Below are 25,782 nucleotides of genomic sequence, written 5' to 3' on the forward strand. Positions count from 1 at the left end.
GGAGAGAGAGTGAGGGTTGGAGGAGAAAGGCATGGACAAAGGAGAGAGAGCCTGCCAGGGATCTAGGGCTGCTCAAATGGCTGTAATTAGCTGGTATGTATTAGAACTTTACTCCAGCTGCTCTAATGAGAATTGGAGGCTAACTCAGGCCTCAGTGGCTCTTGGAGTGAGATGTGGGGTGCAGAAAGGTACATCTATTTCTCCTCTACCTCCCTTAATTGTGCCAAGCAGAGCTAGTGCAATTGAAAATCCTTAAATCAAAGTTTAATGAAATTCACGATGAGGGGCCAAATTATTCAGTAGCATAACAACACAAAATCAATGGAATTACATTTAAGATTACTTGTTTCAGTGTTTGTGACATCATTTTATCAGGTTAAGTTAGTGTTTGTGGAAGGAGATGGCCTGAAAGCACAGTGCTGGCCCTTTATCCACGGAGTGGAGATTACAAGTGTAGGTTGCCTCACTCTACCTTGTCTCCACAATAACCCAATCCTTGGCCTTGGCTAAGGCTGCCAATTTGTGCTAATTTTGATGGTGACATTTGTAGTGTGGCACCTATCCACTAGGAACTGGACTGAGGCCAGCAACTTATTTTACTTTGATCACCTACTGGCATTCTGATAGTAAGATTTCATCTTTCAGTCACAGTTGACTGGTGTCAGATTTTAATTAGTGATCTAAGGCCTGATTTTGCTGTTTGCACTCACTACTCTGGAAAAACTCCTTTTGCTTTCAGGGTGTTTTGCCTAAACAAGGTCTGCAAGGTTCAAGCCTCTGCAGACTGAAAGTGCCAGTATCAAGATGCAGGCAAAAAGGCATCTAAGTTCAAATTTGCTATACTTAATTTCCTGGGTATTGATCGTTTGTTTGTTTATTGAGAATCAGTGCATAGAGAATAATGTCTTCACAGCACAATTGTTTGCAGAGTATAGTTTCTTTTTAAAAGTTCTCTTTTTCATTTGAACCACTCCTTGGACAGACAGGTGGGAGTTTCTGGTGATAGTGTTTACAATGTGTGTTAGGACAATCAGAGTTAAAGTCTAAGATGTGGTGCCTGTATAACTGAATTGTATTCTTGCTTCTCCTACAGACTTGCTATGTGGACCTAGGCAAGTTATTTAACATTCTTTACCTGTTATCTCATCTGCAAAGTTGTTATACCAGTGCTAATTTCCCTTGCTGAGTGTTGTGAGGCTTAATTTATTGATGTTTGTAAAATGATCTTAGATCCTTGGATAGAATGTGCTAGAAAGCATGTGAGCCATTTATATACATGAATGTGTGCACACCTGCATACTCATTAAATTATCAAATTTGTAAAGCTAAATGTTACATATAGTACAATGATTGTGCAATTATCATTGTACAGCTATACATCACAAACTATATTGCTCCCACAGCCTTCAAAACAATAGCAAATAATAGATATTTCACACACAAATGTCTGTAGACTGTATAGTTCTGTGGCCCTTATAGGTCAGCTAAGAAGTATTTCTCTTTAGCACACATCACAAACAACTCAGCTCAAGCTGCAAATAAATCTAATCCAGTGGTTCTCAAGCTGTGGGCTGAGACAAGGAAGTAGGGTCACAACCCTTAATGAGGTCACCAGAGCTGGCTCACACTATCCGGGGGCTCCAGCCAGGCCAAAAGACCAAGCCTCACTGCCTGCGACCCAAGCCAAACTCCAAGGTCTTCAGACTCAAGTTACAGGCCCTCTGCCTGAGCTGAAGAACTTGGGCTTCTGCTTTGGTCCCTGCACTGGGAAAGGCTTGGCTCTGCCACCTAGGGCAGCTGGGCTCAGGCTTCAGTCTCCACCCTCGGGGGTCCTGCAATAATTGTTATTGTCAAAAGGCGGTCTGGTGCCATGAAGTTTGAGAGCGCCTGATCTAAACAAAGGCCTCTTCCCCGGCCCACACGGCTCAGCAGATCTGAGGAAGTGGGTCTGGCCCACGAAAGCTCATCATCTAATAAACCATCTTGTTAGTCTTTAAAGTGCTACATCGTCCTGCATTTTGCTTCAGATCCACCCTGTGCTTTTCGGTTGTCACAGCACCAATGCACATGGGGATTGGGGCGCCCTTCCTGGGGCTCCCAGCCTGAGCCCTTCACCCCTCTGAAACCAGCGGGGGCTTCGCTTGGTGCGTGCCAGAGCTAAGGGATCTGATTGGGCCCGAGCGCGGCCCCGGCCCATCTGCCTGCTGAGGGCAGCACGGCCGGTCCCGCGGCCCCTCCGCACACCACCAGCCGGGTAAACAGCAGCCGAGCAGGGAGCGTGACCCGTCGCCTTCCCCTCCCATGCACCGCATTGGCTGCCGCGTCAGCCGCCTCGGCGGGGCCTGCGCTGCGGGTTGGTGCCGCTGCATGCCACTTACCAGCGCTGCCCTGCCCTTCCCCGGCGCTGTCAAAGTTGATCACCGGGCGCTGCGCTGCAATGGAGCGGAGAGCGGGGAGAGCGGCCGCCAGGGAAGGCGGAGGAAGGGGGAGATTAACACGGCCCCGGCTGGCACAGAGGCGCGGCTGATCTCCCCATGCACTAAGGGGGAGCGAGCGGCGGGAGGGGGAGGGCCGCTGCTAGCGCCGCACGGTGAAATCTGCGGGTCAGCCCTTCGCAGGAGCAGCCGGCGGCGGCTCTAGGGCTGCGAGAATCCAGGCGCTTTCTGCTAGTTGTCTCTCTGCTCGGGGAGAAGCGGGGTGGTGTTAGAGGCTGTTTTACCCCCTTCCGCCTGCTTCCCTCCCAGCGTAACCTCGGACCCTCCTCCTCTCCCCCTCCCCGCGATCTTCCGACCATGAGCGTTTCTCTTTTCACCTTCTAAAGATGGCGGTGTGGGATCACTGCAACCTTTAGACTAATGACTGTCAGAAACATCGCCTCCATCTGTAATATGGTAAGTATTCGCTGACCTGCATGCTGGCTTCAGGGGAGGGGGACACAAGCCAACAACACCCACTGCTGCCAGATCAGAATGGGGGGGAGGGAAGGGAAAGGAAGAGGGGAGCCTCCTCTCCAGGTGCACTGGAGAGTAAAGTTAGGGTTATCCTTATTCCTGTTTAATCCCCTCGCTGGAGGCTGCTGAGATCTGGAAGTGGGTGAACTAAAAGACCCATGTGAAGATAAACATGAGATGTAATTCAAAACACTGTAGGCAGTGGTCTGAGGAGCTTAATCTACTGTCTCCTTGCACTGCATATAGGGATATTCTGTCTCCCCAAAGAAGGGGGAGATCAGCTGTCCAACCATCTACTCCTTCCCCCAGCATATAGGAGAGCAATGGACAGCCTAGGCTAGTGAGTGGGCCACATGAGTGGCCCTCCTTCGTTTCAGTGGGCCACAAGATTGTCGTAACAAGACAGCCTCCCAGGATAGGGTAGTTTTGCTAACTACATAGAACTTGTGGGGTGTGCCTAGTGAACCGTAGCAGCACTTTGATTGGATGCAGAGGGAGCACATGGCTCTTACAGTCAATGTTGTATGTAATCAGCAGGCTCTGGCTTTACATGCGTGTCACTTTAGTAATAGTGGTAGGGAAAAAAAACCCTATGTGGATGGAAACCAGAGGAATCTGGCAACCCTCTGCATGGGCAATGGTAAACAAAATGTCTTGTGGGCCACACAAAGACTACAGCTACACTGTAGCCTTCTTACGGAAAGCCTTATGCAAATGAAGCATGGCATGGAATATCACTGTACTTCATTTGCATAATTAATTATCAGCTGTTATTGCGCAAGAGCCTTTTGCGCAAGAAGGAGCTGTGTAGATGGCTCCTTTTTGTGCAAAAAACTCCTCTTGTGGAAGAGCTGTTCTTCCTGAAAAAGCTCCTTTTTGTGCAAAAGCCTCTTGCATAACAGCAGCTGCTAATTAATTATGCAAATAAAGCACGGTGATATTCCATGCTGTGCTTCATTTGCATAAGCTTTTCCTCAAGAAGGCTACAGTGTAGCCGTAGCCATACAACCCCAGTGGGCTCCATGTGGTCCATGGGCCACCACTTATCTAGGTATAAGGTATGGGAAAGAGTTTAGTACAGTGGAGGATCTCATCCTTTGTATTGTAGTATTTACACAAGCTGGCAAGTTTGCAGCTTATGGTTCCAATTAAACATTTGAGCCAATATTTCTAAAATTGAGTTCCTAAAAGTAGGTTCCTGACTCCATACTGGGGACCTAAATACAAGGCCTGATTTTAAAAATGTTGCTGAGCATCCAAAAGGTCCCACTAAAGCCAACAGAAGCTTTATGTGCTCAGCAGTTTTGAAAATCAGGCCTAGTTTATGCCTGTGGACTTAGGAGCGTACATTTAAGTACTCGTTTTTGAAAATGGCTGCAGGATCAGAATCTGTGTTGATTTTATATACCAATAGGGATTAGGGATATAAAAGGTTAACCGATTACCTGGTTAACCAGTAAGCATCACCCTAAATGGGCTATGGTTAACCAGTAACCAGGGGTTGGGAACAGCTTTCCTCCTACTGTGGGTAGGGTCTGCTCCAGCCCCACCGGGGACCCACCACAGAGAGGGGTTACTCTCGTCTAGAGCAGCCTCTGTCCATGGGGAGCCTGGATGCCACGCAGGTAAGGGTTGTTTCCCTGGGAGTCAACAGCAGCCCCAGGAACCAGCCCCAGCACAGGGCTGGGCATGGGAGTCCTGCAGGCACCAATCCTGCTTAGTCAGTTAACTGGTTAAACATTAGGTCAACCTAATGTTTAACTGGTTAACTGATTAACCGGAATTTTACATCCCTAAAGGATTGCAGGGGACATAAAGTAAATAAGAACTGACTTTGGCCCAAGATGTTGTTTCGAATATATTTTTGAAACATTTAACTTTCCCCACCCAATGATAGTATAAAGATTAGAAAAATAAATTAGAAACATGAATGTTGCATTTCAGTTTGTGTTGGGTCTTCCTGTCATATCCTCTTGTGGCAGAAAGCAGCAAGGTTTCTTTACACATTTGAATATGGTTTTCGTTTTGATTCTACAGACTTTGGGGTTTAATTACCCCAAAGTCTATAGAGTCAAAATGAAAACCATATTAGACCACATCGCCTTTGGATTTTTAAGATTTGTTTCGTGATAGTTTAAGGACTCAGATTTTAATAGACCTGCAAAAGAAAGCAATTTATGGGATAGATTATAAATGCCCCAAATAAATAATATAACATATTTCAGCACCCTTTGTTGTTGTAGTTTATATTTTTCCCACCTTGTTTTCAGGTCCTGCAAGAACAGTTACATGCAGTCGCCAGCTTCCTCCCATGTGGTGCTCCACCATACCCTTTGCTGGTGATGTCACACCCACCATTCATCAGCACTGGAGAATGGAGACTGCCTATAGGGTAAGGCAGTGGTTCTCAACCTGTGACTCATGACTCCCTTAGGGGTCACCAGCAGTTGTTCAGAGGAGTGAGGGGTTGTGAGCCTGCTCCCATTCATGTCTCCAGTTTTATGCTGAAGTCAGTTTGATAAGTCACTTGCAACCAGTCAGTTTCAAGTGCTAGGAACATCCCCTCCCCTACTTATTCTAAGGCCCTTATTGCCACTTTCAACACACCACCTTTTCTGAGGTGCTTTACAGGAGGATTGAATTTAGGGATAACATTATGAAAAAAGGTTGAGAATCCCCAGAACAAGATAATTTGGGTTCTTGCCTTCCCTCCCCGATGTGGTTTCCTAAAGTTTTCATTGTTCTAATTTTTTTAACCCTGTGGAATAGAAGGCAAATATACTGCAAAGAAATATATAGCAAGCCATACAGTATTTGGGGAGAAAACCTGGAGTTACTTATCTTACTCTGTAGGCAGGCTTCAGTTTTCAGTGTTTGATGAATGGTGGGTGTGATCACACCTAGACTGCATGCTACAGCACCGCATGAAATAAAGCTGGAGATTGTTAGAGGGTCACAAGAGTTTAACATTGGCATGAATCTTATGTTTCTACCCTAACCTACTCAGATTCTTTTAGAGTGATGCATTTGTGCTTTCCCCAAGGTCTAGAAGAACCACAGAACAAAACCAATTAGGTTTTCATTAGTTTTACTCTGCTATTGATTCTCTTACCCACCACTGGTAGGCAGCTGCATAAGTAACATCTTACGAATGTAGGACTACAGAGGGGAATCAGATCTAAACAGGAAAGGGATGCAAGGACAGAAAAAGGGGATGGTCTAGTGAAGCCTGATGTTCAGGACCAGTTGGTTTCTTGCACCCTTTGCTTGGGGTGGCAACAATACTTTATTTCTCTAACAATGACTTTCAGGTGAATGAAGAAGCTCTATCAGTGGACTCCAGAGGAAGCTATGTAAAGCCTATATAGGAGGACTGCTGCAGTGCACGTCCTTTTGCAGGTGAAGGCAAGTGGATCATAAAGTCTTCCCGCAAAGAGGGGCAAGAGAAGCAAGAAATAGGGAGGAGAGAGACTGGCACAAATAAAATGGGGAAAGGGAGAAGACAAGAACAAAATGCATAACATCCAAAGAGGGGAAAAGGCACTTAGAGTGGGGTTGGAGAAGGGTGAATGGAAATTGGTTGAAGTCAACCCTAGAGATCTATTAGTATAAATTCCAGCCAGGAATATTAATGCCCAGATCTTAATCCTAGACCATATCTCAGTGCTTGACACTAACTAGCACGGTTCTTCTTTGACCTAAAAATTAACCAGTTAAATGAGAAATATATTTGGAGTTTATTTCTTAATTAAAAGGAATTTAAAAAACTCACTCTGTTCTTTTCCCTTTCCCTTTCTAGTTCTCCTTCCATTTCAAAGTGTATGTATGGAACGATCATTCCCTGACAAAAAATAACAAAAACAAAAACCCTTCCCCTTTCTTGGCTGGTGTTTGTTCACCTATGCTTCCATAAATGTTTCTTATTTAGGTATTGAATGTAATAACAAATTATAGGTTTTGGATTGTAATGTTTGATTGATCAAGGATTTGGAAACTTTTATGTACTGGTCTCTAGATTTAATGAATGATATGAGAATTAACAGGGTGAAATTGGCTGGATCTAACTGGGTTAGAGTAGTAAGAAGAATACTTGTTGTGTTTTAATTGACTGCCTGAGGGTAATATATGTCAAATTGTAAGTCTGATCTCCTGGTTATGGTGAGGCTTTGACCTCTTCTAGGAAAGCCAGAACAGGTGTACAGAAACAAGTGTGTGGAGGAGAATATGTTAACATGTTTGAAAAAAATATCAAAATCTAGTATTACATATTCAATAGAGGATGCTTCATTTATTAAGCCCAGAGCCAAAGAGTTGGCAACACTACACCCATAACTTTCAAAACAGACCAATAAGGCCCTTTACTTTACTTGTCCCCGCAATTAGAAACAAAATTATCATCACTGATAGGGGAGGTCTAAAGCCCTGATCTTGCAGCTTATTCTGCACAGGTATACCTCTGCATTCACATGGTACCCCCACTGAAATGAATGAGATTTTTGTGTGTCCAGTGGGATCCACCTGCTCAGCTCAGATGCATTGTAGAATCAGGGCTTAACTTTGGGTACGTCTAGACTACATGCCTCTGTCGCCAGAGGCATGTAGATTAGGCTACCAGACATAGGAAAATGAAGCGGCGATTTAAATAATTGCCGCTTCTTTTAAATTTACATGGCTGCCGCGCTGAGCCGACAAGCAACTGAACAGCTGTTTGTCGGCTCAGCGCGATAGTCTGGACGCGTGGGTGTCGACATCAAAGGTATTTGTCGACCACCCAGGTATGCCTCCTGGGATGAGGTATACCTGGGTGGTCAACAAATGCCTTTGATGTCGACACCCGCGCGTCCAGACTATCGCGCTGAGCCGACAAACAGCTGTTCAGCTGTTTGTCGGCTCAGCGCGGCAGCCATGTAAATTTAAATGAAGCGGCGATTATTTAAATCGCCGCTTCATTTTCCTATGTCTGGTAGCCTAATCTACATGCCTCTGGCGACAGAGGCATGTAGTCTAGACGTACCCATGGTCTTCTTATGTGCCTGACAGATGCTGTGCAAAGTTGTTAGTCAACAGTGCTGGAATCACATAAATTGTTATAAAAATTATTATTAGCAATATTGCCTGAGGAGGAATGGTATGATATATTTGACATACTTGACTCCAGGGAATGTCTGTCTATGCCTGAATGTTACTCCGGATGAAGGGAGTCCAGAAAAAATTAGGGGCTTAGGTTTTTAGTAGCTGTACTTACTCATATTGTACCCCCTTGCATTGTAATCCTTTTCTATAAAACTCCTTGAAGACAGCCAATGTGACTAGAGCATAGAATGTTTGGTTCAAAGCATGAATAAGCATGTTGTAATTATTAGCCTACTAGTGAAATCCTCTGCAGTGCGTTTTCTCTGTTGATGTCCTTCTGATTCTGTTTAATACTCTGAGTTAAGCTCAGGCTGCAGCTGCAGCATAGAGAATGTTACTGTCTCGTGTAAGAACTACATCTAATAATTATTTAAGTTTTGACACAACTTTATTTTAAAATCTTACTTTTTCCTCTTCAGCTCCTTCATTTTAGGTAGAGATGTAATTTGGAGTTTCTGAAAGGAAAAAATTTAGTAAGCTTTTGAAGGATATCTGTAAAATGCTTATGGAGATTAAAATAAAAAACCTTAGCAATAATGGGGGATTTCAAATATCCCCATATTGGCTGGGAACATGTCAGCCTCAGGATGGGATGCTGAAATAAAGTTTCTTGACACCTTAAATGAATCCTCCTTGGAGCAGCTAGTCTTAGAACCCACAAGAGGAGAGGCAATTTTTGATTTAGTTCTAAGTGGAGCACAGGATCTGGTATAGCGGTTAAGTCTGTAAAAGGTTAGTTGGTTACCCGGTAAGCATTAGGCTTACTGGAATAATTACTTCTTCACCAGTTATCCAGACTGCCAGCTGCTTTGAACCAGAGCTATGAGACCCCAGGTAATGACAACTGCTCAGCTGCCTATGACCACTTGAGATCCATCTCCCAATGCAGCTCCTCTACTTTATTGATCTATCATTGGCTTTATTACTTCCTTGCACCCATTTAAAATATATTAATCTCATTTCTTTTCAGTCTCCCAGAGGGGTAAACCCCAAATAGCTCAGCTGGAGAGTTGGTTGAAATTTTTCCTTTGGAATGTTTTCCCATCTGAAAAGGCTAACTTAGTTGAATAAAAAATTGTGTTGGAATGTGCTGATTTCATCAAAATTTGATATGGGAAATTATCAAAATGTTTAATTTCAACTTGATCATTTTGACTTTTATATTTATATTTTATAATATCCTATATAATAAAAGTAAATATGATATTTATGATAGTAAATATGATCCAAACAAAACCTTTGGATCAAATCAACTATGAAGTTGAATGATTTTTTTTTTTTTACATTTTCTGTTTAACGAAAATTTCTGAATTTCAACTTTCCATTCCACTTTGAAATGACATAAAATCTGGAATTCTTGGAATTTCTTGTGGGATGGGAATTCTGCTTTTCAAATAGCTCGACTCAGTTGTTATAAACCCCAGCTTGCCCTTGCCAGCATTGCTACCACTATTAGGGATGTAAATACTGATTAAAACATTAACTGGTTAAATGTTTCAAATTTTATTGTTCAACTAGTTAACCATTGGTGGTGGCAGGACAGCTAGGGTGGGGTTAGGTTACTTACTGTTGCTGCTGGTTCTGCATCCTCAGGAGTTGAGGCCACAGTGTGGCTGGGAGCTGATATGGGAGTCAGGGCCAGGACTAGGGATGTGGTGAGTCTGGGAGCTAGGGATACACTGGGGCCTCTGGGTCCACAGGGGCTGGGGGCACAGTGTGGCCAGGAGCCAGGGCTGTTGGTGACTATAGCATAACCAACTGCCAGGGCTGTAGGAGCTGGAGTCTGTGGCAGGGCCGAGTCTGTGGCAGGGCCGCTGGGCCAATGGGAGCCAGGGCATGGCATGGTGAGGAGCCAGGGAGCTGGGGCAGCTGGGTGTGGGGCCATCAGGGCTACTGGCATCACTGTAAGGGAGTCTGCTAGGGCTGGGGCTGGGATTTGGGGCTGCTACAGTGCAGGCAGGTCCTGCCTGCCCAACATGCAGAGCCGCCTGCTTCCCTGATCTCTCCTTGTCCTTGAGATTCTCAACTAATTGGCTTCTTGTACATATGTACAGTAATCACCTAGACTTTATTGTCTATAGGATATCTGATATGTACTCTTTGGGAAAAGTGCTTATAAAAATTACCATCCTTGGATAGTGTTCCTTGGAAGTCTTTAAAAATCAAAATAGGAGGCAATGTAATTTCAGCTAAATAACTATACAGGTCTCAAAACTATGCTAGGTATTTACAAACCCATGAGAAGATTCTCTCCTTGCCTTGCAGATTTTACATTTTAATCTTGATAATCTGGGTTGTTAGTTCATGTATGCATGAACTACTGGTCTTTGCTTCATTATTTCCACAATCACTTTAAGAAATGAACTGTCATAATTTAGTTAATCTGCTATTATTTTTTGTTTCACATGGTCTTCCAGAGGAAAATCATGATCAGAGATGTGAGTTGAGATGATGATCAGCAAACTCAATGAAGGGCAATAGGGCCAGGGACAAAACAAGAGAAAAGATTATCAGAAGCTCTGAATGCACACTCATTGGCTATGGTTCTATTGCAGAAGTCTTCTCAAATTTGTGTCATTCTGGGATAAACCAAACGTCTCTAACTGTACTCTTTCCATGATGGTTTATGAGTAGTATATTTAAAAATGGTGAACTCTAGTGTCTAGTGAATTCAAATGTAAACTCCCATTTGACTTCAGCAGAGCCAGGATTTCACCCAGATTGCAAACTGGTGTAACTCCGTTTCCCTAGAGCTCTGAATTCTGGTCACCATAACCCCCTTTTGCATTTTCTTCTGTAACACACTCTTCTTTTAAGATGTTGATCTTAAATAGGCTCAGCTTGCCAAACCTGTTGCCATGATTCCTGTCTGGAGATTAACTCCTTAAAATCACAGTCCACTGTCTGTCTCTGTAGGGCCTCCTCAGTTCAGGATCCTCATCTTATACTAGGATTCCCACCATTGCTACTTCCGATGGAACTGAACTGCCATTAGCAATGGTAGGAAAACATTGCCAAAATTCCTGGTGAAAATGCTACAAAGGGCCATGTTTACAGTGGGAAAATGTATTTGTAAATAAATATGATTAATAAATACAATAAATATAATTTTTGTTTTGAGTGTGGCCAGAACAGTAATGTTTTAAAACTGGTCATGGATTACTGTAGGGTAGGGTAGCCACAAGAGCTAACTTGTTTGTTTTTTTTAAACATAACTTGTCTATTTCTACTGTAGGGATAAAATCATGTTTAATATCCTGTTAGTTAAAACATTGGTTTAACATGTTACATCCTCATGTAAACATTCTAGGTGGATTATGTCAAAATGTTTTCCTGCTTCCTGGCGCTCCATTGCTTATTAGGAAAGAAATCCTATACTAAACATTTACAATGTAAAGTCAGTGCTTTTAAAAAAATGTATATTGTATAAATCTTTCTGTGTATGGGAAATGCATCTTCTCTTTAAAAATCAGTTTACAGCCTCCAATCTCTCCATGTAATTTTGATGGTACCCACGCACCTTCAAGTAATATCTACCAGGCTGAAATCACCCTTGATGTAAGCTGACACAACTCTCCATGGAATCAATGTTGTGTCAGCTTACCCAATGGCTGAATTTTTTCCTCCGTGTTTTATTTTCTCTGACGGGGCTATACAGTGCTTTACTGTGTAATTGTCATGTCCAAGGCCTACTTTTGAAATGGGAGGTGTAGCTCTGGGATGAGTGACAACCTGTTAGTAAGTATATGTTGGTAAAACAAAATAGCACTTTAAAGACTAACAAGATAGTTTATTAGGTGATGCGCTTTCGTAGGGCAGAAGTAGGTTAGTCTGAGCTTAGTAAAATAAAAAAGGCAGACATGTAGCACTTTAAAGACTAACATGACTACCTCCCTGTTACTAAGCATATGTTGTGAAGTGTGCTTCAGCAACTTCAGTGCAAATAGTTGACATTAGCATCACTCCCCATGAAGAAAAGCAGTTAGGGTGTGTCTGCACAGCAGGGCTTAAGTCGAAATAAACTACGCAAATTGAGCTACATCAATTGAGTAGCTTAGAATCATAGAATAATAGAATTATAGGACTGGAAGGGACCTCAAGAGGTCATCGAGTCCAGTCCCCTGCCCTCATGGCAGGACCAAGTACTGACTTAGACCATCCCTGATAGACATTTATCTAACCTACTCTTAAATATCTCCAGAGATGGAGATTCCACAACCTCCCTGGGCAATTTATTCCAATATTTGACCACCCTGACAGGAATTTTTTCCTAATGTCCAATCTAAACCTCCCTTGCTGCACTTTAAGCCCATTACTCCTTGTCCTGTCCTCAGAAACCAAGAGGAACAAATTTTCTCCTTCCTCATTGTGACATCCTTTTAGATATTTGAAAACCGCTATCATGTCCCCCCTTAATCTTCTTTTTTCCAAACTAAACAAGCCCAGTTCATGAAGCCTGGCTTCATAGGTCATGTTCTCTAGACCTTTAATCATTCTTGTCGCTCTTCTCTGTACCCTTTCCAATTTCTCCACATCTTCCTTGAAATGTGGTACCCAGAACTGGACACAGTATTCTAGCTGAGGCCTAACTAGTGCAGAGTAGAGCAGCAGAATGACTTCACTAGTTTTGTTTACAATACACCTGTTGATACAACCTAGAATCATATTTGCTTTTTTTGCAACAGCATCACACTGTTGACTCATATTCAACTTGTGGTCCACTATGACCCCTAGATCCCTTTCCACCATGCTCCTTCCTAGACAGTCGCTTCCCATCTTGTATGTATGGAACTGATTGTTCCTTCCTAAGTGGAGCACTTTGCATTTCTCTTTGTTAAACTTCATCCTGTTTACCTCTAACCATTTCTCTAACTTGCTAAGGTCATTTTGAATTATGTCCCTATCCTCCAAAGAAGTTGCAACCCCACCCAGTTTGGTATCATCTGCAAACTTAATAAGCATACTCTCTATCCCAATATCTACATCATTGATGAAGATATTGAACAGTACGGGTCCCAAAACAGACCCTTGTGGAACTCCACTTGTTATCCCTTTCCAGCAGGATTTAGCACCGTTAACAACAACTCTCTGACTACGGTTATCCAGCCAATTATGCACCCACCTTATCGTTCCACCACGAGGTGTACCGGTAGTTCGGAATAGGAAGCCTAGTCCGAACTACCAAGTTCGAGCCCCGTGTAGCCGCGCTGCACGGGGTTCGAACCAGCGGGGTTTTAAAAATGGCGGCTCCCCGCTTATGCAAATGAAGCCCGGGAAATTCAAATCCCGGGCTTCATTTGTAAGTACGGTATGCCTACATTACCCTCCTAGTTCGAACTGGGGGGTAGTGTAGACATACCCTAACTTTCCTAAGTGATTTTTAACTTGTTCTTTGTGTATCCTATCTTCTAAACTTACCCTCTCTCTGCTTGTCTTCACTACGTTAGGCACACCTCCAGACTTCTCGGTGAAGACCGAAACAAAGAAGTCATTGAGCATCTCCGCCATTTCCAAGTTTCCTGTTACTGCTTCTCCCTCCTCACTAAGCAGTGGGCCTCCCCTGTCCTTGGTCTTCCAATTTCATGATTGGGAGCATCTACACAGCACTTATTTCAAAATAGAGCACTCTTCTTCCCACACTTCTCGTACAATGAGAGTTACAGGAGTCGGAGTAAGAAGTCCTCCAGCTTGACAGTAATTTTACATTATGTTGAAATAACTGCCTGCTGTGTAGACACGGACTATGTTATTTTGAAATAGCGCTAGTTATTTCAAAATAATGTTGCTGTGTAGACATAGCCTCAGAGTCCAGACTCTTAAATACAGATTGCACAATATATAGTTGGGTAGTGCATATTATGGACTTCTTTTGTTTTTAGTGGTCATTCATCTATTACATTTTGGTTCTGCTGTTTCTCACAATGCTTAATTTATGCAGCTGCAGCTAGGTGAATACCATAGCTGGAGTTGACATACCTTAGGTCAAGTTGCCAGGGGTCCCCACTATGTGGGGTCAACAGGTGAAACTCTCCCATTGACTTCCCTTACTCTTATAATTCAGTGGAATACCAGAGTTGACAAGAGAGCCACCAGGTCCACCTCCCACTGAATCTCTGCTGGTTGACCTGCTGGCCCTCGAGCCCAGCGGTCCTCACTAGGAATGTCAGTATGTAGACAACTACCAATTAACTGATAAGTTTAGGCGTATCAGTTAATCCTGTGAACTACATGCATCTGCCCCCTTGCTTCCTCTGTATCAGAGGCAGAGACGGGGGAGCCGGTGCCTGTGGAGAGCCGGTTTTTAAGCTGGTTCCCTACGAGTACTGGATCCGCAGGGCCTCCTTCTGATAGAGAAGCAGCAGCATGGAGGGTGAGGGTGGCAGGCGGGTGCCAGTTAAAGCTGGCTTTTAAAGCCAGATGTCCATGCGTGTCAGCTCTGTGGACCCACCTGCCCCCCTTTGCTTCCTCCTGCAGACAGCAGGCAGGAGCCAATGTGCGGGTGGGAGCTCCCTCCAACCACCAGCTCTATGGAGCCAGCTGCCCCCCCATACTGCTGCTGTGCTGCTCAGACTCCCCTATGGATTGGGGTTGCTGCCCACCCTGTGCTGCTGCTTCTGTATCAGAGTCAGCAGTGTGAAGTGGCAGACAGGAGCTAAGTCTTCACAGGAAGCTGGTTTTTAAACCTGCTCCCTTCATGGACCAGCTCTCAACTGCCACCCCCATGCTGTTGCCTCTGATAGAGGCGCAGCAATGCAGGTGTCAGGGAGCTCCTCAGCAGTGGGGCCAGGAGAGCACTGGCGTCTGGCCCTGCCCTGTGGACCGTTGAATAGTCATGCAACTACTAACATTGATGCAGTTACATGACTGTTTAATAGCACACTATCTAACATCCCTAGTCCTCACAAGACCTGCTAAATAGACCCCCAAGGGACTGATTGGCACAAGGTAGACATGCTCTGAGAATTCACAAGTGGGCAGTGCAGGAGTAATTTATAAAACATAGTATCTGACCGCCACACATTTAAAGGCACACATACCCTCTTTACACAGTGGGTCACAAAGTACTTTTCTGCAAAGCTAAAAAAATGACCTAAACTGTCTTTGCACAGGGATGATTTGAATGCTAGTCACATAACAGACAAAAGTCTATTGGACAATTAGATTATCTTAAACTGCCAGGATTTTTTGAGTCCTGTGCTTTGATCTGAGTAACTTATCAACCTGAAGACACCTGAGTTCCAAAAGAAACACCATTACACTTCTGTATTTACATATCAGAACATTTTCTTTTATCAGGAAGAGTTTTAAGACCAACAATGAGGACAGATTGCTTTTCTGCCAGCCTTTTGTATACCTTAGATTAATACCTTTTCCTCCCTCTCAGCAACAGCTGTTTTGAGCTTTGCTGAATTGGTGCATCTCTGGAGATTAGTAGCTCAGAAATGGAGGCTTTCATTCTCAGCAAATAAACTAATCCTCGCTTGGAGTTTGTAATGTATGCAGCATGACATTTTCATCTGCCTTGAGATACAACAATTTTGCATAGATGCTTCTGGTTTGTTTTTGGATTTTTTGGGGGTTTCTTGGGTGGTAAAATGTGAATTTCTGGCAGGAATCTGTGTCTCAACAGTGAATATACTGTAGCTATTTCATTCATTTTGATATTTCCTGCACCAGCTTTTCTTAACATCCCCAGCATTGGAGAAATACAGGGGTATGTTAGGAATGGAGTGTGGGCAAAAGGGAGCCACTTCTCTACGTCCTCTACTGGTATAATGTGACTGCACGCCAGTGGCAGAGATTGGAGTACACTTCCTATTGTTCTAATTTCTGCTGCAGCCAGGTGTCTGAATCAAGAAATTGCAGTTAACCCTGTTTCTCCCATCTATTCACCCAACATACACTTTGTATCTGAGCTCTGCTAGAAGGAACTGGAGAACTGAGCCCTATTGTGGATTGACAAAAACAAAGCAAAGTACTCTGTTTTCAAGTGGCATGCTTGGGAAATATTAACATACTCAAACAAAAGCTTGCCTCCTGGGAATTAAGCTGAAAGGTGTGGGAGGTGGAAGGGTCTGAAAAAGGATGTGAAATGCAAAATACTTGAAGCTGTATTGGAAACTGCTAACTTAAAGCAAGTCATTTTACTTGGAAGGTTTCAGGTCACCAACAGCATGTGTGTCAATTTTCAGACAGCTGATTCATCTGAAATGAAACAGCTTCTTTCAGTCAGTGACAGAATATAATAATCCAGTATGACAAGGAAATGGCTGATGACAGGAGTTTTAACAAAATGTAGATCAGACTTGGTAAAAAAGTAACATTAAAAAAAATCATGGACATCTATAACCAGCATATTTAAAGGTACAGGAGGCGCCCCACTTTACTATGGCTCGATTTACGACCCCCCCTCACACTTACGACCTTTTCCATAAGTGTGAAAGGGGCTGAAATCCCCCGACTTAGGTCCGCAGCCCCGCATTTATGACGGTGTACGACACCTGTCATAAATGCGGGCTCGAGTTATGACATTCCCGACTTGCAACGCTATTCCCGGAACCGATTGTGTTGCAAGTTGTGGGCAGCCTGTATTAGCTGTATATTGAACAAATCTTGGAATCCTGGAGAAATTCCAGAGGCTTGGAAAAAAGCTAATGTTGTGCCAACATTTTAAAAGAGTAAAAAGAATGATCTGGGGAAATATAGGCTAGTTAGCTTGACACTCTTCCGAAGCAAAATAGATCCATGCAAGTCACCTGTACAGAATCAGCAAGCATACTTGGCAAAACACTGACTCAGAAAGTAATTTGGAGATCCTGGTGGATAGCCAATTGAATGAACTGAATTAGAGCCCTGCGTGGATACAAAATGTTGTACAGTAAAACTTAATTGGTCCGGCATCCAATGCTCCGGCACTCCTGATGGTCCGGCACCATTGGGAACCCAGAACTGCTCCGGGCAGCCGGACAATTGGAGCTGCTCTGCGCCTGGCTTCCCCGATTCAGGCGCTGCTGAAACTGACCAGCAGCTGAATCTGGGAAGCCGGGGGCAGAGCAAGTGGGTTGCTGCTGTGTTGGTCCCGTAGCACCGCCCCTCAGGACTGTGGGACCAACCCGGCAGCACCCCAGCTGCTCCGCCCCAGCGTCCCCGATTCAGCCACTGCTGAAACTGACCAGCAGCTGATTCTGGGAAACCAGGGGCTCTGGGCTTCCTGGAGTCAGTCGCTGATCAGTTTCAGCAGCGGCTGACTTGGGGACGCCGGGTGCAGAGCAGCTGCGAGACCAACCCGGGAGCACCCCAGCTGTTCTGTTCCAGGCGTCCCCAAGAGCAGCTGAGGTGCTGCCGGGTTGGTCTCGCAGCCCCAAGGGGCGCGCTACCGGACCAACCCAGCAGCACCCCAGCTGCTCTGCCGCAGGCATCCCAGATTATGCCGCTGCTGAAACTGACCAGCAGCGGCTGAATTGGGGACACCTGGGGCAGAGCCAGACTATCGGAAGGGGGGACTATGAGGGATCTGGGGTAGCATCTTCCCCCACCCCATCCCAGACCCCTCATAGCCCCCCCTTCTGATAGCCCGGCATATCTGATAATCCGGCACCTCCTGGGTCCCAAAGGTGCCGGATTATCAGAAGTTTACTGTATCCACAAAAATGAGCCATAGATATCCTCATCCACAGATGTGGATATCTGAGGATGTGCAGAGGGCAAATATCATCCTTGGATTTATAAACATGGGACTATCAAATAGAAAACGAGAGGTGGCATTATCACGTCATATGGAATTAATAAAACCATGCTGGATTTACTATGTCTAGCTCTAGTATCCACACTATCAAAAAGATGTTGAAAAATTAGAAAGGGTTAAACTAGAATAATTACAAAATCTGTCATAGTGAGACTGGTTTAATCATGAGAAGGTTGAGAAGTGACGGATCACAATCTTTAAGTATCTGATATTACAAGACTTTTTATCTAATATTGAAGGCTGCTTAATCTAGTGTTGCAGAAGGTTGCCTAGTGATATGGTAGATTCTCCATCACTTGAAATCTTTAAATTCAGACTGTGTGCCTTTCTTAAAGGTATGCTGCAGTTATGCGCTTGATGCAGAATTTCACTTGGTGAAATTCCATGGCCTGTGCTATGCAAGTAGATGAGGCAGTCATAATGGTTCTTCTCGGACTAAAATATTGGCGTATTATATAGACCAGGGAGACAGATTGTGATCTTGGATGATAGAATGAGCAATAGATAAAGGTAGAAGGGAACTATGTGGTTGTCAGTTTCAGCTTCCTTTCTCAGAAAGGACTGATCCTGCACCCTGCTTTTCATTTACTTATCTCCACTGGAATACAACTAATGAACATTGTTTCCTCTGCTGCTGCCCATGCTGCATGAATTCCTTTGTGAAGGGAAATTAAGGTGGAAAGACTACCAATATGGTGTCCTGCTCAACTCCAATCAACCTTTATTTGAGACTACAGAATCAGGTCTGCCAGGCCATTACCTAGAAATGCAAATATTTTGTTCGCCTAAGCAGCTCCCAAGTTGTCCAGTCCTCAGAGCAGTTTTAGCTTGAGTAATTATTTCCGTGAAAGGGGGAATTACTTCTATCCAATGATTATTTATAACTTTATTTTGGAATCTGAATTGGAGGATAATTGGCTTTTCCCCCCTCTTTCAGGGCACCAATGCCTCTGCTCTGGAAAAAGACATTGGTCCAGAGCAGTTTCCAATCAATGAACACTACTTTGGGTTGGTCAATGTAAGTACCGTTTCTGTGAGGTGAATCATATGTTATTTTATATTGAGCGATTGTGATATAGATTCTTTTATGGTTTGATGCTGCTTTAATTTCAATGCCCTCTAGAGAAACATTGATTAAAGGCTAAGATTTGGTAGGGTGCTGATAATGTTCCATGAGAAATTTTAGGTCACATATTGAAAGTTGGTTGCAGGCAAGTCAAACATTTGAGGATATTTATCAGGCTGCATGAAGTCAATGGCACTGAACTATTTTCATGTTTAAAATTTGGCATATGCTTATTAGGTGTTATCATCAAGAAAACATTAATCACCTGATGGAGAGCAGATGAAGGGAAGCCTCCATTCTAAAGCGTGTTTTTCATGTCCTGAATTAAACTGATTTAAGTTCTGTTCCTAGTGCAGTCTCTAGGAGTTCTGCCATTGATTTCAGTGGGAGCAGGAGTGGGCCATTCCACTTATCAAAAATAGTCTCATTGCAATGAATAGCTTTTTAATAATACCTTATATTTGGTGCTTTTATTTTCAGTCCTAGTCTAAGAATTTTTAATATTTATACTTTGTTTTTGCTGCGTGGCGATCAGTAAATGGTCCTGAACCTATTTCCAGTCAACAGCTGTGTGACAGCTGATGGGATATTGTACTGGGGATGCTGATTGTGCAGGCTGGATGATGAAGTAATTTAGTTTTCAGTATCTTGTAGTGATTCAGGATATTTTTGCTTTTACATTGGCAGTTTGGGAACACTTGCTACTGTAACTCTGTGCTGCAGGCATTGTATTTTTGCCGGCCATTTCGGGAGAATGTGTTGGCATACAAGGCCCAACAGAAAAAGAAGGAAAACCTCTTGACATGCCTGGCAGACCTTTTTCACAGTATTGCTACTCAGAAGAAAAAAGTTGGAGTGATTCCACCAAAGAAGTTCATTTCAAGGTTACGAAAGGAGAATGGTGAGTGCAGACTGATTCCTTTCAGAGACTCACGTAATGCCTTAGGAAAGTAAAAACACCAATTTGACCATAATGTTCAAGTAGGATAGATTTGTAATAAACTTTTAATTTTTTGTTGTCTAAATATGAATTCTTTAGTGTACACATGTGTGTGTAATATTGTAGTTGGCATTAACTATACTAGAATTTGCAAGTAAGTGCCAAATCTCCCGTGGGTGCACAGCTGCTCTCTTGATATTTCCACTGCACAGGGGGAAAAACAGAAAAAAATGTAGAAAACCAGCAGCAGGCAGTTGGGCAGGAATGAGGGCCTCCGCATATTGCAGAGAAGTGCTCTGCAGTGGCTTTCTGTACAGCACCATGAAGATGGATACTTTGGGAATGCAGTGGGCGCAGGAGAGTTGGGGGCAGTACACATCTACTAGCCCCAAATACCTTGGGTTCAGTATGTGCATGCATACAGTGAACTATATCATTCCCAGGAATGGTGACTACTGAGCATTGGGCCCTGTTTGTGGCTAAAAGAGGCAGGGGTGTCTACTTTATTTGGGGAGATTTCCCCCAACCGAGTTCAAGAAGAATCAGAGGAGGGCAGTCTTGGTAACACAGTTCCGTTCTGCATGGGAGTCTTATCAGTAGGCGTGGCCCCTGAAACTGCCATGGCAAAGGGACTGCACTCAGTACTGTATTGTGAATGGACCCCCTAAGATTCACATGTGTCTTGGCTGGAGGGAATTGCAGAGGATAAAAATACATGTGTTTGCGGAACAGAAGTTCCTGCTTCTACAGCAGGCAGTAGGGTGGAGCAAATCAAGCTGTTTATGGAAAAATTCAAGGGAATATCTGAAATGGGAGTATCTCATATGACATCAGCTAGAGATGCTTCCCATGAGTTTCCTTCTGCTTTATGACCGTGCATGTGTGTGCACCATCTGGACCATTATTTATTGACAGAAACAAAGATTCGGGAAATGTTTTCAGGAGCAATGCATTCACCAAATTACTAAGAGAAAACTACACTATTTAGTGTCAGACTCTCCCACCCCTGTGTTTATCATTGCCTCCTATAAGCACATCCCAAACATTGAACATTGGGATTACTCTCAAGCTTAAGTTATACTTAAAAATGTGTCTGTTCCTGAATTGGGGCTTGTAATTATATGTGGGAGCAAAACCTGAATTTCAGTCCATCCTTTCCTGCATGAATTGAGGGAACTATAGAAACAGAACTACAGAATTCTGCCTTTCTCCTTTGCAGATCTCTTTGACAACTACATGCAGCAAGATGCACATGAATTTTTAAATTACTTGCTAAACACCATTGCAGACATCCTGCAAGAGGAGAAGAAGCAGGAAAAGCAAAATGGGAAACTAAAAAATGGCAATATGAATGAAGCCGAAGAGAACAATAAACAAGAACTCACCTGGGTGCATGAGATTTTTCAGGGAACACTGACTAACGAAACTAGATGTTTAAACTGTGAAACCGTAAGCATTGGGGTGGTTGATATTTTTTACACACTAATAGATTGATATAAAAATTTGAATCTATGCTGCCACCTGAGAAATGTGGATATTCCTGTATAACTTCACTTTTTGAAGTGAGTATATTATTTTCCAAAAATACATTTATGTAAGCATAACTTGACTAACCTGTCCCAAACTTTGCAGTTATAATATATCTATTTGATTAGATGCCTCATTAACTAATCTGATACACCCTTTTTATTCAAGCCATCTTATTTATAAACCATAAAGTATATACAGATGCTGCATCTATGGACAATGAATTTTCCTCTTTACTCCATGAGTGAGGGATAACTGCATAACTCACAAGTGGCAAAGTTAAAATCAAATTGTTGCTATTTCATCCCTAAAAATGTCATTAACATTCAAAATATTTGCTAACAGCACACTCTACATTTTCTGTCCCCCCTTCCCCAGTATTTTAATAGCATGTCAATTTGAAGACTAGTCAATTTCAAAACAAACAAAAACAAAAAAGAGTACACAGTTGTTCCACCTAGTATACCAGATGAGTTCCCTGACAATTTTTGTAATTTTTCAGTCAGATTTTCCTACTTAAGAATATTTTCCCCCTTGTTGCTGTGTGAAAGATCCATGCAAACAATAGGGAAACTAGCTATTCTGGAAGAACAATGGGAATTGATAGGAAATGTTGTGAAATGCAGAGGACCAGATTTAGCTTCCTTGCTTGCAAAAAATGTCCTTGGACAAAATAAACTTCTTTTCAGAGTGTACCAATATCAAAATCTTGCCCAATAGGAAAAAAAAATGAACAACAGTGTTTTGCTCTGATATCTTTCAGTTACAATAATAACCCTAATAAAAATAGGTAAAATTACTGAAGGATGGTTTTTAAAAAGAAAGTGTTCCTTTAAACTTTTGAGATTAAATCCTACATTTGTATTCAGTGTTTATTCAGGCAAATTCTCCCTCAAGCCAGGATTTTGCACCAACCAGCTGAGCAGAACTACAAAATACCTTATTTGTAAAATCTTACAGTGGGTCAGGCCTGCTGAGAGAAATCATGTTCCCTGAGTCCCCATCCTTTCCCATTTCACCCTATTTACACAGAAATTACAGATGTTTTGAGGGCTCCCTGAGAGCTTGAGTTATTGTGACAATTGTCTCCCTCTCCCTCATCCTGTTGTCAGCTCTGCAGTTGACAACCAAGATCTGGAGGAAAAATTAACTACTGAGGATTCCTATTGTTATGGGAAGATTGATCCAATAGCTTTGTGTGACTGCAGGAAAATCTAGTAATTTTTCTGGCTTGTATTACGTAATTTTTATTGTCTCATGCCTTTTGTGAAGCAATAGAGTGGATTAAAACAGGGTTGGGTAATAATCTTTTCAGAGGCGCCACGTAAGGAATTTTGGTACTTGGTCATGAGCCGGCTCCACCCCTGGAAGGGGTGGGGGCTGGGATAGAAGGAGCGGGGCTGAGGATTAGCCTCCCCACAGAATTGTTTGGGCCAGAGGCTTTGAATTAAAAACACAGCAAAGAGCTCACAGCTCCCGGCCCCACCACTACCGAAGTGCCTCGCAACCGGCTGGGGTTGCTCTGGCTAGTTAAAGGGCTCGTATCTCTGGCCCCTGCCAGGATAGCACAGCGACTGGGAACCCTTTAAATAGCCGCAGCAACCCAGGGTGGCTGCCAGCCAATGCAGTAGTGGCGGGGCCGTGAACCACAAGCCCTTTTTTCAGTTAACTATACATCAGTCTGTTTTTAGATCAAGAGGGACCCCCACAGTTTTTCTAAAGGGTTTGAAACTGCACCTATTGAAATCAATGGCGAAATTCCCAGTGACTTCAGTAGTAATAAGATCAAGCCAAAAGACTGATTATCTAAGCACATTTTTCAGATTTGATAAGCCAGACAGAATTTAGTTTACTCTTAGTTCCAGCTGCAGAGAAAAAATGTACTCTGAAGTTTTGTTCTTCAGTCTTTTGAATTCTAGCTGTGTGTTTACACTGCAGCAATTGTTGACAGTCTTGTGATGTCATTTTGCATGGAATCATGTCCCAGAGGGGATTTTTGTATGAAGAGTTGCTGTTAGTTTTACTTTATGGATACCTGCATCTTTGAGAATACCAAAATTTATCCCCAAACATGTTACTGTGGGTTCCGGGCTGGCATTAGCTGGATTCACCATATCCACTAGGTTGGGAGTTACTCTAAGATGAGCCCAAACCAGAACATTGATTTCAGACCTCCTTGAATTTTGAGGATCTGAATCAGAGCTCCATGGTCCAGATTAGGGATGGGCAATAAAAACAAAACAAAATGGCAGCCCACAGAGTTAATCCCTCGTAGGCTGCTGCTTCTCTGTTTACCTGCACCTCCACAGGTATCGGAAGAGGTATTGCAGCTCTGGTTGGCCACAAATCACCATTCGTGGCCAATGCGAGTGGTGGGAAGTGTCGTGGACCGAGACGCCGCTTCCCATCAATCGCAGACACACATGGCATTACTAACAGTTTAAGTATTCAATCAGGGATTTGGTTTTTATGGAGTGAGCCAAAATCAGAGATGTTCGAGACCAGTTGAAAAGAGCGTATTTTCAATATTTAACATGTGACGTGTGCTTTGTTTACATACTGAAGAACCTCTATGGTTGCTGATCTGGGATGATTCAAAGATGGGGGTTCCATATTCTGTGTTCATTGTTGATGTGTTCCAATTAAAAGCTAAGGCCTAACTATCACTACATTTTGGAGAAGTCAGGATCCCAATCTAAAATAGGTATGACCCTAAATATCACCCACCCAAACAATGTCTCCACATTTGAATCCTGTAAGTGACTGAAATTCTTTAAAGTGGTCTACCAGGATCAATGAATGGAGAAGGGCAGATAATAGAAATTGTAATTTACAGAACATTGAGATTTCTGTTTCTGTTTTCATTTGGCTTGAAATGAAACCTGAATATGTAAAATTCTGTGTGAAAAAAATTCTCAGCTTGCTCCACAGTGTTATAGGATTTCATTTCAATGTTAATTTTATTGTATGGTAAAATGAAAAATTCAAAATATTCAAAACAAAGTTATTTTAAAAGAAATTAAAATAGTGAAATTAAATGGGACATTTCAGTATAATTAGAACTCCCTTCCTTCCCTCCTTTTTGTCTTATATCAATTTTTGATCAAATAGACATAGAATCATAGAACCATAGAGCTGGAAGAGACCTCAGAAGGTCATCAAGTCCAGCCCCCTACTCTAGGCAGGACCAATCTCAACTAAATCAACCTAACTAGGGCTTTGTCAAGCCGAGATTTAAACACCTCTAGGGATGGAGACTCCACTGCTTCCCTAGGTAACCCATTCCAGTACTTTACCACCCTCCTAGTGAAATACTTTTTCCTAATATCCAACCTGGACCTTTCCCACCACAACTTGAGACCATCACTCCTCTGCCATCTGTCACTACTGAGAACAGCCTTTCCCCATTCTCTTTGGAACCTCCCTTCAGGAAGTTGAAGGCTGTTATCAAATCCCCCCTCACTCTTCGCTTCTGCAGACTAAACAAACCCAACTCCCTCAGCCTCTCCTCATAGGTCATATGCTCCAGCCCCCTAATCATTTTGGTTGCCCTCCACTGGACCCTCTCCAATGCTTCCGCATCCTTTTTGTAGTGGGGGGCCCAGAACTGGACACAATACTCCAGATGTGGCCTCACCAGAGCTGAATAAAGGGGAATAATCACATCTCTGGATCTGCTGGCAATGCTCCTCTTAATGCAACCTAATATTCCATTAGCCTTCTTGGCTACATGATTTTGCAAAGCATTTCACTTTCTATTAAACTGAATTTTCTGAGGTGAACACTATTCTGTTGAAATTTTTTCCAACCAGATCTAGATGCAAGGCTAAAGATCAAAAATAGCAACTAGAAATCTGGAACAAAAATGCTATGCTTACCTCTCTGCTTGTCATGAAGATGAAAGAACACAAAACCACATAGTATCCATTTTGATGAATATGATATTTCTCCATGCATTCCATTCTTGATTTATACCTACTACTGCATTTTCACTGCAGTCCTGTCCATGGTGTGAATATAATTATGTGGCTCTTTAGCTGTGTGCATATGTTGTATATAAAAAGACACAAATAATGTCTGGTACAATGTACACATGAAAATAAAACTAGCAAAATATTTTAACATGGTTTTAAAATTCACCATGCAACAATGTGGATACATTTTAACAGTGTCTCAAGGGGAAAGAGGAGAAACACTTAGTGCTGGTCTTATACTACACAGTTAGGTCAATATAAGGTATCTTACATTGACCTAATTATGTCAGTGTCTACACTGCAGCCTTCCTCCCATCAGTATAAGTGTTCTGCTACACTGACTTCATAACACCACCTCCACAAGAGGCATAATGCTTATGTTGGTGTAATTAAAGCAAGGCAATGTCTGGGTAGACACTGTCTTTTCCATTAGCTACCTTCATGAG

General features: G+C 42.9%; 1 protein-coding gene and 1 long non-coding RNA gene across 3 annotated transcripts in view; one reads left to right on the top strand and one right to left on the bottom strand.

Moving 5' to 3' along the window:
- The window catches only part of LOC142829648 (uncharacterized), an 8,915-nt gene extending 6,398 nt beyond the window's left edge, over positions 1-2,517 (bottom strand). The window contains exon 1 of the long non-coding RNA XR_012904296.1: positions 2,379-2,517. This is a non-coding gene — a long non-coding RNA (uncharacterized LOC142829648). The remainder of the gene's footprint in view (positions 1-2,378) is intronic.
- USP46 (ubiquitin specific peptidase 46) overlaps positions 2,413-25,782 on the top strand; it is a 42,043-nt gene continuing 18,673 nt past the window's right edge. The window contains exons 1-5 of one of the 2 annotated variants that reach the window (XM_006113475.4): positions 2,413-2,891; positions 5,222-5,343; positions 18,767-18,847; positions 19,583-19,796; positions 21,055-21,284. In XM_006113475.4, the coding sequence (XP_006113537.1) occupies positions 5,263-5,343; positions 18,767-18,847; positions 19,583-19,796; positions 21,055-21,284 (606 nt within the window). In that variant the 5' untranslated portion in view covers positions 2,413-2,891; positions 5,222-5,262. The remainder of the gene's footprint in view (positions 2,892-5,221; positions 5,344-18,766; positions 18,848-19,582; positions 19,797-21,054; positions 21,285-25,782) is intronic. The other variant, XM_006113476.4, reaches the window with a different exon arrangement.

Source organism: Pelodiscus sinensis, chromosome 5 (genome assembly GCF_049634645.1).
Source record: "Pelodiscus sinensis isolate JC-2024 chromosome 5, ASM4963464v1, whole genome shotgun sequence".
NCBI classification, from domain to species: domain Eukaryota; kingdom Metazoa; phylum Chordata; order Testudines; family Trionychidae; genus Pelodiscus; species Pelodiscus sinensis.